General features: G+C 37.2%; 1 protein-coding gene across 1 annotated transcript in view; it reads right to left on the reverse strand.

Annotated features, from left to right (window-relative positions):
- Positions 1–11365: 11365 nt before the first annotated feature.
- LOC131223573 (jasmonate-induced oxygenase 4-like) overlaps positions 11366–14952 on the reverse strand; it is a 31115-nt gene continuing 27528 nt past the window's right edge. The window contains exon 3 of the mRNA XM_058219010.1: positions 11366–11815. Within this exon, the coding sequence (XP_058074993.1) occupies positions 11528–11815 (288 nt within the window). The 3' untranslated portion in view covers positions 11366–11527. The remainder of the gene's footprint in view (positions 11816–14952) is intronic.

Raw genomic sequence — 14952 nt, forward strand, 5'->3', positions numbered from 1 at the left:
TCATCAGCCCAATCCGGACCGTCCATTAGACTCCAACGGATGTTCTTATCTAGACCTAGATGAGGAAATCGGACCTACACAGCAAGAACGACGTCCATGTGTTTAAAACGCAAGATGGACGGTATGAACAGGGAACTGCAGTTCTTCTCTGTGGGTCACGATTTCGATCTGAAATGTGTCCATTCCACCAAAATTTCACCACAAATCCAGTGGAAGGAACGAATTCCTCCAACTCCGGACAATACAGGGCCCACCATCAACGTGCGGCAGATTCCTGCGTTCGGTTCCACTTCGAACTGAACTGCGTAAACCGACTCCCAGCACCGACTCTCCTTCTTTAGTCTATAAAAGGGAGAGGGCTAGGACGTGCAAATGATCTTTGGAAGATCCAATCGGAGCTTGGAGCTTGGGATCTGGAACGTGGACGTGAAGCATAAATCCACAACTGAGAAGTTGGACGTAAGAGACAGAGAGAGTATTGTTTTTAGAGTTTTTATTTATTTATTTATTTTTTTTTATGAGATGTAGTCCAATCATGTTGGGCTAAACCTCTTAGCTAGGGCTAAGAGGAGAAGCTTGTAGCGTGATGGGAGAACTATTTGCTTGTGCCTTTTGTTTAGACTGAACTGATGTTGATTTTAGTTTAATTAAGGGAAAGTTTTTAGTTTTTAATGGTCTATTGTGACTAAAATTACAATGGGTCTGCGATAGCTTTGAGCATGTTCCTTCCCTTTTTATGTTTATGACGTCAGGAAGCCCTATTGTTCACCATCGTCTCCTGGGCATGGTCGGATGACGATACCCTTCCTAACCTTCATAGCATGTTGATTGGTTGGTAATTAGTTTAATTCTATTGTTTGCTTTGTCTCCTGGGCATGGTTTGGTGATGGAATCCATTCTAATTCATATACTTTTCATCTCTTTAAAATTATATCAGAGGAAGTTCAGTTTAATTTCCATGATTTTTGAAGCAGGCATAAGATCTCCCTGATCTCTACAAGTGGATCTTCGGAATCCCTAGTTTCTTATCTCTGATTGCTCTTAAGTTTTACATTAATCTCTCACCATTATTCATCAATTTATATTTGACTTAGATTTCATCTTAGGCTAGTTCTATTTCTACCTAGTTTCAGATTACGTACAGGTATCAGTCCCTTGGGATTCGACCTCGGTCTTACCGAGTTTATTACTACATCACAACCCTATACTTGGGGAGTAAACATTTGGGCCCTTAACCTCTCACGAGGTGACTCAGCTGCAGTGAGGGTGGATTTTACATAAACATCACGAAGAGCTAAACATCACGAAGTGCGACGCCTAAGCCACCAACTCATTTACTTGATCTCCAAGGGAAGGTAGTGGAATGACAATTTCGGCTATGATCAAGAAATTTAAATTGATTTAAGACAACCATTTGATTTTACTGGTTGATTTGGACCACCACTGCCAACCTAATAATAATATTGGACATCAATTGGATGGTTAGGATTGTGATTAAGTGTAGTTGACCTCACCATTTGTACTTACGTATATCACACGTTTGTGGATAAGAAAACATAGCTTAGGACTAAGTGCATGAAAACCACCTCATGCACATAATCGTACGTGGACTTGTTGGCATGCACATCACTTATCTGAACCGTTCACTATGTCTCTTAATCCTTCAAACGGGAAAAAAATCATAGCAATTAGATGGTTCTAAGAAGCCCTAGCTGGGTCCATCTTCTACGAACAATTAATCTTCTACGTCCATTTTACATACCAGTAACTGGATGTTTTGGATCATCTGATTAATATGAATTTTTCAAGGCAGAGCATGGAGAGTGAACTGGACTTAATGACGGTCCAGACAGGTGATGTGGATGCCACTGAGGCCATATCAAACTCTGTGCACGGAAAGTTTTCGACAGGTGGTCGCAATTAGTCTTTCCTATCCTGGTCGTGGTGAGCTAGTTAGACATATGGACGTGCATAGCTGCACATGACGAGATGGGGTTTGTTATCGGTAAAAAAGGACTAGTCAATAAGTAAAAATCAGCTCGAACCTATATGTACAATGTGAGGAGGTCGGCTAACACTAGTCATGACCAGGGAGCTCCTTAATGACCAAGGAAAAATACTCTGTTATATACTTCACCGAACGACCCCGAGTTCGGCCATCAGGAGATGGAGTCTCTCTATTTACGTCAGACACCGAGCCCTTCCATGGACCTATACATTTCCGAGCTGATACTCGGAACATATCCTGGAAAAGGATCCCGAAATACGACCTCATGCCGCATGACAAAATGAAGTGGATAGTCACCCGTCTATATTTTATTAAGGAAAGGAGCTCGGTCATAACCCTCTGACGTGACTCCCCAAGAGCAGGTTGGTAGGTCGGTAATCTGCTTAACGTGAAGGGAAAACTCGACTACAACTCACTAGAAAATCTAGGTCGGCAAAACTCTCTATTCGGAATAATCGTTTCTTACCACATGCCTCTACTAATTCTTACCTGATTTCGACTGTAAGTACCCGGGAGATTCTAGCTGAGGATCTTGGAAAACGATCACAACATGGATCCGCCCAAGATCTCTGCTGAGGATGTCGGGTGATACTCATGACATGCATGGGATCCGAATCCCTCTGTGACATGCTCCTACTAAATAGGGAGATTGTCATCTATGCCACCACCCTATCTAAACCATAAAAAAAAGCCCCTAATAATGAAAGGTATGCACAATCCAACTAAGAAAATAGTCCTAAAAACCTAATGGATTGTCATCTATGCCACCACCCTATCTCGACTATGAAAAGAGCATCCCTAATGATGAAAGGTACGTACAATCCGACTAAGAAAATAGTCCTAAAAACCTATTAGGACTATTTTCTTAGTCGATTGTGCGTACCTTGCTTGTCTGACTTTGGCATCGGAGGGTCCCCTACTGCAGCTAAAATCTCCATTATTGTCTTGTTTTATAGGTCTCAACTAGTCAAAGAAGGACATCCAGATTTCTGCATCGGCAGGTTTATTGTCACCTCTTCAACGCTAAAAACACCCGTAGGAAGGCATCCAAGCTTTGTGGACCACCATATTGTATATTTAAATCCACTTCGTTCATCGTATCAAGACCCTTATTTTCAGTATAGATATAAAAGATTAGCGTGTAAAAAGAAAACTCCCATGGGAAACGACAATTTATTTTATTTTTTTTCTTTCGGTAGAAACGACAATGGGAATGATGTAACTGCTTGTAAAACCTCTAAGCTGGCGCATGCAGTGTGGCCCATTCGAGCTGGTGTTAATTGATTTTTGTATTTTTACTTCGTCCTGATGAGTTACATCTAATTAACAGCTTATACGAAATATACACGTTATAGTGCATTCTATTCCTGTTCTTTCCGTTGGTGTGATCCACCTGAGATATGGATCTGGATGATTTTTATCCCAAGGGTCTGAAAGAGAGGATAAAGTCTGACGAACGGAGTGGATAAAGCATTTGGGTAGTGGATGAGTTGCACATGTGGACATCCAAGCCTTAAAGCTGCACATGCATGAGATGGATTAATCCTCCCGATATTTTATAACACACGTGCTCAAAAAGGCATCTTGAAAATGATGGGCGGTGACAGAAACACAGGTGTATTCGTTTTATCCCCACCGTGCATCCATTTTCCGGATCATTTGATAGCATCAATTCAAAATGAAGAAGATTCAAAGCCCAATAGAATACAACACAAGGAATAATGAGGATTGAATGCTCTATTGAAAACTTCATAGGATCCGCATGGATACCATCAAATAAGTTTTTTTTTTTTTTTTTTTTTTTTTTTTTTAACGTACAACAGTAAATAAGTAACTTATTTAAGATAAGTAAATTTAGTTTAAGATAAATAGTAAATCAGATTTTTACACAAAGTTAATCACTTCAGATTAATAAGTGAAAATTAAAATAAGTTACTTAATGCATATGTAACTTATTTTTAGTAATTTATTATCCAAACGTTCCCTTAGGATTACAAAAGTGTTGAGTCAAGCTCTTTCATCAAATTTCTACATGGATATTGAGAGATTTGAGACATTTTAAGAGTTCATGTTGCAATTTGTGTTCTTAGTTTTTTTTTTTTTTTCTTTTTTAAATAAAGCTCTTTCATCAAGGTTTATGTGACCGTATAAACAGGTTGGATGGAAATTAAATATTACTGTGGCTCTAAAAAAGGTTTCAACAATGAGCGTCATCATTCCACTGTTTAATATGGTGTGATTCACTCGAGTTTCAAATCTACTTACTTTTTTAGCCTCATATTGCCATCCAAGCCATTGATAAGGTCTAACATACCTGAATGATGGAGAAAATACAAATACCTGTCTGTCCAAAACTTTTGCAGCCTACGAAAAGTTTTTAATGGTCTTCAACACGTTTTCCTGTGGTGTAGTTTACCGGAGATTTGGATCGGCTTATGTTTTGGGATAGTGCCCTAAAATGAGCTGAAAACGGATGGGTGGTATGGATATATGACACATTCATCAAGGTGGGCACCACACAGTAAAGGTAACACCCATTGGGGGCCACCTTGATGATGTGTTGTATATATATCGACACTGTTCATCTATTTTTTTGGGTCATTCTAGGATGTGATAAAAAGAAGTAGATCTAAATCACAAGTTCTCTACGCATTAGGAAATGGAATTGATTGAACACTACCCATCATTAAAAACTTCCTTAAGTCCACTTCGCTGTTAGAAGATCCAATATGTTTGTTTGCCATGGATAAAATGGGACAGATGGGAATGAAGGGAAAATACAAATACCATCATGAAAACTTTTATGGGCTATAAAAAGTTTTTAATGGTCACGCACCACTTTTTCCAATGTTGTGGTGTGAACGCTGGATGATAGATTTGCCGAGGGGATGGGAGATCGACTCTTACTTTTTCACCGGTTGTCTTGCTCGAGAGCTTTTGTTTGGGGTAAAATGGTGTAATATTTGACCAGAGTCGCTACTAACTAATTATCATGATTCTATAGTTGGTTAGACCCCGTAGAAATGTTTAAAATTAGGAATTCGATAATCTTTAAACCGAAGATAACTTGTGAATTTACGTTATAGAGATTTCAAATAAGGGACCTCAGTTAAGAGGAAGGGTGTTAGGCACCCACTCTACCCGTACGCACGTACAGTCTTTACTTTACAAGATCTAACTAATTTCTGATCAGGAATAAGATTAGTTTTTGCATATGAAAAATGTAATGCGTTGTAATGACAATGATAATTGACCGATCCAAATTTTTGATAGGCAGGATTCGATTATATCAGCAAGCCGCAAATCATACGTTCAAAACGATCAAGTGCATAGTGCAAAGTAGGTATGTCTGATATGCTTGATGCTGTATAGATGTTTATGATAAAATGACGCCTAACCGACTAAGGTTTCTAGTGGACCTGCTTCATATATGGTTCTCATATTAATGCATGGCGAATGATCATGGCCTTCATTTTTTACAGACATTTGCATGGAGTACTAGATGGTTAGGATGAATAACCCCTTTTTTGGGGAATGTCCTACAAAAATAATACGTTTTGGTTATTTTCCTTCATTGTTAATTTGTACGTTAGCAACCACCCATTGGAATTTTCAACCGAATGGAACTGTTATGAAGTAACATTCAACATGAAAAGTTACATAATAGTATAACAACAATCAACGTGCAAGATAATGAAGCATTAGTCAATGTGCAGTGATACCCAAATAAACATGCATGCTCTATTAAATTAGTTTTAGGGACTTCTTCAACCTCCTTTAACAATAAACTGGCACATGGGTCGTCGACTGTTGATTAGCAACCTTGAAATCCAATGGAGTCACATGCTTTGCATGCGCATGAGAAATGTCACAAATGACTCGTCTCTTAATACGGCAATGGATTAGAGACAATTGTGTAAAGAAAAAGAAAATGAACTTTTTGAGGATCAATTTAAGTAACAAACTTCCTGAAAAAAAGAATGAAAGAAAGACCATTGAAAGGTTACTACCTTGTGTATAATATGCATCCGAGTAGTTCATTTTCTTTGAATTTTTTGGTAAGAAATACAATTATTATTATTATTATTATTATTATTATTTTTGGTTTTGTTTGGGTGAGAAGTGAAGATCAATTTATTAAATCAGAAAAGAAGCACAAAAGAGACGATAGGGCAATACGTAAAAATTGGGCATGAGATGGAAAGCTATTGGAGTATTGCAAATAATAACATGGTTTTATTATTATTATTATTATTTTAATAACATGGTTTGTGAAATGGGTTTAGTGGCTATAATCTCAAAGGCTTGAAATGGAGTGTCCTTCACAACGAATTCTTTCTAGATTTCTACAGATGATCATATCCTTTCTTCCTTTGAGATTGCGTCTAGTTACAAAAATAAATCCAGTAAACTTTCCATTTTTGAGGAACTTGGCACTATAACAGGATTAACATTTTTCCTCAAACAGGAAATCCTGTGCTTCCATCTTCATGATTCCTGAGTTTGAGGATTTTAAAATCAGGTGTTATATTTAGGAAACTGTTAAAACTTGTAGCTTTTTTCTTTATGTATGGAGTCTTTTTCATCCTATAAGAACCCAAAGTTCCATTAATGAATTAATTATATATAGATTGTCCATTCCACATTCCCATTAATGAATTAATTACATATAAATTGTCCATTCTGCATTCCCATGTAAAGAGAGAGACTAACGATTTGGCCGGCTTGTTGGCCAAAGGGTCCTTAGCCTTCCCTTTGCATTGGGAATTTCTTTAGGTTATCTTTGGTTGCACCGAATATCATGAAATTTCATGATATTTTCACACCAAATTAGACTGATTAATCGCTTATCTTTCCAAAGAAAAAAAACATGATATTTGTTGCAACCAAATGCACCTTTTGTTTGATGTAATCTCTGTTTCTTTTCTTTCAAAAAAGAAAAAATCATCCTTAATTATCACAAATAAAAATAAAATATAACAGTCATAATTCATAGTTCATTTATAAACCATCATTAAATTTGGTCGCTTGTCTTCCCAAAGAAAAAAATCATGATATTTGGTGCAACCAAATGCACCTTTTGTTTGATGTAATCTCTGTTTCTTTTCTTTTATTTATTTATTTATTTTTTAAAAATCATCCTTAATTATCACAAATAAAAATAAAATATAACAGTCATAATTCATAGTTCATTTATAAACCATCATTTAATCAAGCAAAATTTTGGGAGACTCAGATTAAGAATCCTAACTATGGCAGCAACTACCAATTAATTCATCATGCTGCAAAGCCCTCCAAAGACGATCATTTCAAAGTAAGTGCCTTTGCTATAAAAACAGTTTCATCAAATATGCCTTTGTGCGAGAAGTCCCGAAAAACAATTTAATAATTCAGAAATTGGCAATTATTAACGTTTTGTATTGGATGCACAGTGCCCTTACGATAAAAATAAGATAGATCCACATAACCGAGTCCTTAATTCCCTTTCCAAATTTACAGTCATCCGAACTTGGAAAAAAAAGAAAGGATCTCAGAAATACCTATTAATTCACTGATGAGGCTTATAGCTATGGCTGATTTTTAATGGGACAAGTAAACAAATATTGGGACCACCTAGGTGGTAAGTCATAACTACACTCCCAATCTGAGCAAAATTGATAATCTTTTCCTTGATCACTTAGGTAGAGAACCCACACCTTATAAAAGTCCATGCCAAGTTTTCATTTGAAATTGGTGTGTTATGTAACATATTGTTCACCACCAATACCACTACATATCACTCAGTATCACCCCATATCAGGCTGTTTTGGGTCGATATGGTGCCAATACACCCATATTGTTCATGGGGAATTTTGGTACATATTACGTGAAACATACTGATTTTGGAGGATAGTTTAAACCTTCTTAGAAACCATGCAATATGTAAAAAATGTGAAATCAATAAAAGAAATTCCAGACGCTGAATTGTATATACAAAAGGCTTCGATAATGAATCTTTGATTGATGATCCATATTTAAGCATTTTAGTTATCTACTTGGTTTGCTTATTGAACTGGGTGAAAGGTTTTAATATTTCATGAGATTGAGAATATCACTATCATTCGAAAGTATTCCTATGCCACCACTTATACAATCCGGCTTGATACAAAACCAACCATTCCCTCACAATTTTCGGTGGATATAACAGAAGACAGGCAGAACTAGTATTCCACATACAACTTGGTGTAGAAGTAAATGATCTGCATGCCCAATGACTAATTAAAATACTAAACAAACACTTATCTCTAAATTCAACAAGTCCAAATAACACGTACGTACATCACAATTATAAGGAAAAAAGGAAAATGAAAACTAGAACCTGCTATGCAGCCAGCCTCAAACTGCAAACTAATTCGATCGAACAAATTCAATTGCAAACTAATTTTGTTTGAAAAAAATTCACTGTTCAATTCACCCGAATTTGATAGGTTGGATCGAACTAGTTTGCTTCAATTCCATCAAGGATTCACTTTATACAACCCTTAAAGAATAAAAAGAAGAAGAGAGGTATAACAAGAAAATCCACCTGGATTTCAGGTGTTAATTAATTGGGTAACTCGTTGGGTAGCTATTGGGTTACTTTCACAACCCGAAAGTCACGTGGGTGGAACATCAGGTGTGCTGCCTCATTTTAACCACTGAACCCAAATTCATAATCATCCATAACTCAGGTAAGCCACACCACAGGAACAGTTGGGATGAAATCCCCACCGTTACTTTTGTGCAATCAACAAATTCAATTTCACAATACGAATCATCAAATGGACAGACTGAAAATTGACAACGCAACATCACAAATAAGGTTGGACAAGAAAACACACATACAATTGAAGGTTATAAACAATGACATCCACCCTAAAACACAAAATCCATATCGAAATCATCATCTCCAATCATATAAGAATACAAGACCGACTTACATCTATTAGAAAACCAAAATCTCTTATCTTGTTTAATACTTTGCACACACAATTCAAACAAATAGGAATCCACTTCAACTGTCCTCTTTCTCTCTCTCCGTATTTTTTTCTTTCCTGATATGAGGTGGCACCAACGACTATAATTACACTCTAGAAGAACATGTGCAAATGAAAAATGAATATTAAAACCAAACCTTGAATATCCAAAACCACATCCAAGAAGAAGAAATATTGGTGTGATTTGACAAGCAAATACTCTAAAATTCAGTGTAAGATTGGGCCAGAAATCAGGCAAAAAACGAGAATCATAAGAGCTTGTTGTAGAGCATTCTAAAACCTAAAACAATGTCTTTTTGATAAAAGCATCAGGTTGGAAAGGTCTGCAAACTATAAAAAATGAATGCATTCCCTTTCTATACATGGAGGATAATTTTTAGTGAAGGATGCAATCATTTTCATCATCATCTTAGTAGAAGAAGTACAGGTGGAGGAATTACCTCTTTTTTTTTTTTTCCTGGGAAAGTGGACATATGCCACTGTATGTTCCATTAATCACTGAAATTTATAGCCATTTGGGTGGGTCCCAACATAAAGATTAGGGACCTCACCTATCATATAACCACAACCTAAACTAGACACTTTAACGCCTCCTCAGCTTAAACTAGACACAACATCTGCCTTCCAGAAAAGGCTCAAGAGAGAAAATGAACAGAAAACAGCTGCCACTATCCACAATGCCCCTGATCAAGGGCATCTTAAGGCTCCTAGGCCAGCTTTATCCAAAACAAGAGCGCCTCTAACTAACCTCGGAAGGTCTGAGCGGAATCTATGGTGGAGGAATTACCTGTCTGTGCTCGAGCACATACATTGGGGATGATTGCCCAATCCGGTGTATACATTTGTGGTCCTCTCCTACGGACCACCGTATGATTCTTTCCATTTTTTTTTACTTGTTTCCTTTTTTCGTACTCTACCATTCTTTATAAATTAATAGAAAAGGGAGATTAATATTCATTTAAATTACATGAGGGGATGAACATAGTTAATACGCATTAAAGATATGAATTAGGAAGCTTACATCTCACAATCAAGCCTTATTTTCCTTCCAACGTGTCACTTGTATAGAAAATCTGAGCCATTAAGGGCCCACACCATATAGATAATTGGAGGAGAAAAATCGACCGATCTGTTGGTCATACGTACAGCTTCTATGGTGAGATAGGTCATTGGGTATCAATGATTTTGACAGGTAGCTTCCCATTGGTGGACTATCCCCAATTTCACCAATGTCAAAGCCACCTCTGTTAAATGGCTTTGACATTGGTGGGAAATATAACATGATGGCTCCATCCTGAAATCAAGAAGGATAATATAATTCCATTGATAGGGGAAATGCAACAACGGTGAACATTCAATTGAGAAGTGGCCTAAATGGTGGCTAGAATAGTAAATTCGAAAAGAATTTAAAGGAACGTTTCATCCACAGTGGGCCCCAATAGACCAATGATTTGATCATTGAACTGTCGAACCTACCTGTTAAAACTGAAAACTTGGATAGGTCATTTTGCTGATTGAAATATACCAACTTGATAAAGTTAGTGGTAGTTTATACACTTAGACAGCATGTCAGCTGCACTCTTATTATCATAGAACCTAATCAATATGCCAAAAGTGCTAAGACCGATGTAACGCACTAAGAGAGAGAACCAAATAAATGTATGTTGCATGTTTGTTTACACACAAGTGCACCGGTTTGGTTCCGATTCCGAAAATCATAGAATTGGTTACTTTGGTTCGGTTCGGTTCTCAGTTTGGGGTTCTGTAGAACCAAACTAGACCATAGAACCAAACTCTGGAACCGAACCTGTAACCGGACCCCTTGGTCAATAAATATTTATATTTTATTTTATTTTTTTAACATAAAAAGCTACACCATTCATCAAATGGTTCACAACATAAATAGAGATCTTGATAGCAAAATTATTTTGGGAACAATAAGGGTCATAAAAACAAACAATGACAATATTACTCTCTCTAAAAATTTCCAGTAGAGGAGCTTGGGCTGGATCGTAAAAACAAAAAATCATGCAATTGGTCTGGTTTATAAAAAGCCTAAAACTGTAGAAACGAACCGGCTTTTTACCGTCCGGTTTCAATTCAGTTATATGGTGTAAACGGTCTGGTTTCAGTTCTAGTTTTCCTGAAACCATTAGTAATGGTTCAGTTCCAGTTTCACCCCAAAACCGAACCGAACCGAACCGAACCATGTGCACCCCTATACACACATTCACACACACACACACATGCAACCAACCCACGTTCCTCATTGATGGCCTACATTGTGCCAGCATTTTGTGTTTCATTAACGGTCCTTATATATATGAATATTAACGGTCTTGATTCACATGGAGATAAACTGATCATGACATGTATCATATACCTATTGTTTTTCCTAACACCAGAGGTAGCATCCTTTTATTATTAGATGCAATGGGTTCCACATAGCCCACAGCAGGCCACACACACCTAACATGAGTGCACAAGCTACCATGTACCATGCTTACGACTCCTCTTTTCGGGAGCAGTGAGTGGATAGATCACCACCGATCAACTTCAAGCACTCCACGTGTGATTTTCCACGTGGGCCCTTTGTCCTCATGTATAGTCTGTAGTCGCCAAAGGTGATCGGTTGATACAAGGCCGGTCGGTCTGGGGTCACAAGCGTCGGTGCTGGCCCCACCTGTACATCATTCTTGGGGTTGTAGAAGAAGGCAACGGACAGCCTCTCTTGCGTTGAATTCGCCATCACTCGGTGCTCAACGCTCTTGAAAATGCCATTGCTCAGTACCTAATATAAACCACCCAATCACCGAGAATTAATTATTAATGAGAAAAAAAAAATAATCTTATGGTTGAGTGCGATGGACCAACCATACACACTTAAAAATTACTCAGAAATTGCAAACTAGACATACAAGACTTTGTAAAGTAAGCTTACTCTACAAGGATTGTGCATGGGCCCACTGTGGTGTATGTATGGCATTGAACCTGTCTAGAAGTGTCGCCTATGGCAAAAGTTGGATTACCCAAAAATCAGCCTATCTTGAATCTAAGTTGGTGGATGGTTGTTAATTTTTACTTGTGATATGATATTAGATAATGACTGAATAGGCTTGACTTTTGGAGCATCCAATCCATTGAGGCTGCGTTTGGATTGATATACCACATGTTAAATAAGGGAAGAAACATAATGATTAATTACAGTAGGCATTTTGATTTCGACGGAAAAGCTATGAAACGGATTGGCTACTCCCCAAGCCACCAGCCAATGGCTGGTGGTGGGTGCTCTATGGGCCCCACCATGATGTATATGTTTCATCCATGTTGTTCGTATATTTTTCTAGATCATTTTATGGAATGAGACCAAAATTAAGTATATCCCAATCTCAAGTGGACCACGTTATAGGAAGCAACGTTGAATGAACGTAGACAATTAAAACTTTTTTGGGGCCATAAAAGTTTTGGATCAAGATGATCTTTGGTTTTTTGCCTTTATCTAGGTATGTATGACCTAATCAACAGATTAGATGTCAAATAAACAGTACAGTGGGCCTCAGGAGGATTTTAATGATGGATATCCAATCACCATTGTTTTCCTTTGGTGTGGTCCACCTGAGACTTATATCCCTCTCATTTTTGGAATCAAGCCCTAAAATGATATGTAAAAATGGATGAAAGGCATACATCATGGTAGGGCCCAAAGAGCACCGACCACCAGCCACCGGGCTGGTGGCAGTGGGAGTAGCCAATCCGTTCCTTGTTTAATGATGCCCACATTTCTCCCGAATGACCAATAGAATTTCTGCATGCTCTTCTGATGCATACGACACAATATACACTCGCCATCAGATGTACGAGGCCTACACAGATGCGTGTGTTAAATCCACTCTACCATCAGTGGTGGAAAATCACAATAATATATTTCAAGGATCTTGAAATTCGGTAGATCAAGAGCTCAAGTAGTTTATCGATCCCACATGAAACATAAAAAATGAAAATGTCGAGTGTTGACATCTTCCCATAGCTGATAATGAAGTATACATGCCATCAAGACAGTTCATAGGGTTCTTACAACTCAGATACACTGTAATATCAACTTTCATTATCATACAATAAATATTAAATTCTGGAAGTTACATACTTCCTGGGAAAACACCGATGCTATATGGTCGACTTTTGACCAATGCAGCTGACTTGTAAACAGTAATTATTTTGATGTTGTATTACCTTAACACCTGTTTGTGGACCTAACCACGCACGCTCTTAATATATTGGTTGGATAGAATACATGTAACAGTGTGGGCCATGTAGGTATAAGCAAATGGACGGATAAGGCGAATTGCAGGGGACTAACTTTTCACATGCAAATGAATGTTTATATACCAAGCTTGTTAAAATAAAAAATAAAAAAATAAAATAAAAAAAAATAAAAGAAGAAGAAGAAGAAGAAAGAATTAAACAATCCTGATTATGGGTCCTGGTATAGATTTATGAACAAACGTTACATTTATTTGGTTATCTCACTATGGGTTGGTGGACTTTTAATGAACGGTGTAAAATGAAAGAATTCAAGGGTCCTGCATCAACAAACAAGTGTCCATGACTCCATGGCTAGAATTGGCCAACCAATGTAATTTTGGGACAGTGAGTTAAAAACAGTGGGTCCCACAATTTAGTGGGATTAATTTGAGTTATGTATTATTAATTACATTAGAGTTTTCGTAAGCTTCGCATGTGTGTACAAGGCATCTCATGTACATGCAGCACGTGCCACCATTGAGAAATAACATTGCGGCCCACCTGCTGGAATTTTATTTTTGGGCTGGGAACATTTACACAGTAGACCCATCTGATGTGCAGCTTTGAAATTGCACATGTTGGCTACACTAACATATTGGCACCATGTGTATGAGGTATTTTTAAATAATATATTAGCTATTTTTAAATATGTGCTGAAGCTCTCTAATTTAGTTATAAATTACCAAGTTGAGTCAAGCAAAGACTATTCCTTTTTCTTCTGGGCAAGCCCGAATGCCGTTGTAAATTCTGTTTATTGAAATGAGATAGCGTTTTCTTTAAAAAAAAAAAAAGAAAAAAGAAAAAAGAAAAAAAAAAACAAAAAACAAAAACAGTCAAGCAAAGACTATTAGATATGATTCAATAACCATGTTTCTAAAAACCATCTAGACCTTTGATTTTCAGAGTTGAACAGGAGCAATTGAAAATGTGCTAAACTTGCGTTTTTATTTATTTATTTATTTTAAATTTTAAATTTTAAATTTTTATTATGGTCAATATGAAGTGGCATCCAGAAGATGGACAGTTGTGATCATCAGAGGATCTGAGCATGTGGGCGCCAGTTGGGACAGATATGCTGGTCATGGTTTAGAAAGTTTTTATCCAGCCAGTGATCTTTCCATAATTAATCTAGAAAACAAAATATTTTTCTGGGAAATGAAAACGTGCGTTTGACTAATGAGATTAAATATCTAAGAAGTTGGACAGTTGTGATCATCAGAGGATCTGAGCATGTGGGCCCCAGTTGGGATAAATATGCTGGTTATGGTTTAGAAAGTTTTTTATCCAGTCAGTGATCTTTCCATAATTCTAGAAAACAAAATGTTTTTCTGGGAAATGAAAACGTGCGTTTGACTAATGAGATTAAATATCTAAGATTAACATTTTCATGGGTCACCATCTCTTGATTTGAAAGCAGGAACCGATTGTCAAGATGCTTGTGGTCACATGGAAAAGACCATCATGATAGTTTACCACCATCTCTAGTCTCATCGTCCATGTATATGGTGTTTATGAATATCAATCTAAACCATCCAAATTATAAGACATGCTTCTTTGGATGTGTCATATCCCAGCCTATCTAACTGATCAAGCAACCCTAACCACCCAATCTAATACCCAACAAAC

This window comes from Magnolia sinica, chromosome 13 (genome assembly GCF_029962835.1).
Source record: "Magnolia sinica isolate HGM2019 chromosome 13, MsV1, whole genome shotgun sequence".
Classification (NCBI taxonomy): domain Eukaryota; kingdom Viridiplantae; phylum Streptophyta; class Magnoliopsida; order Magnoliales; family Magnoliaceae; genus Magnolia; species Magnolia sinica.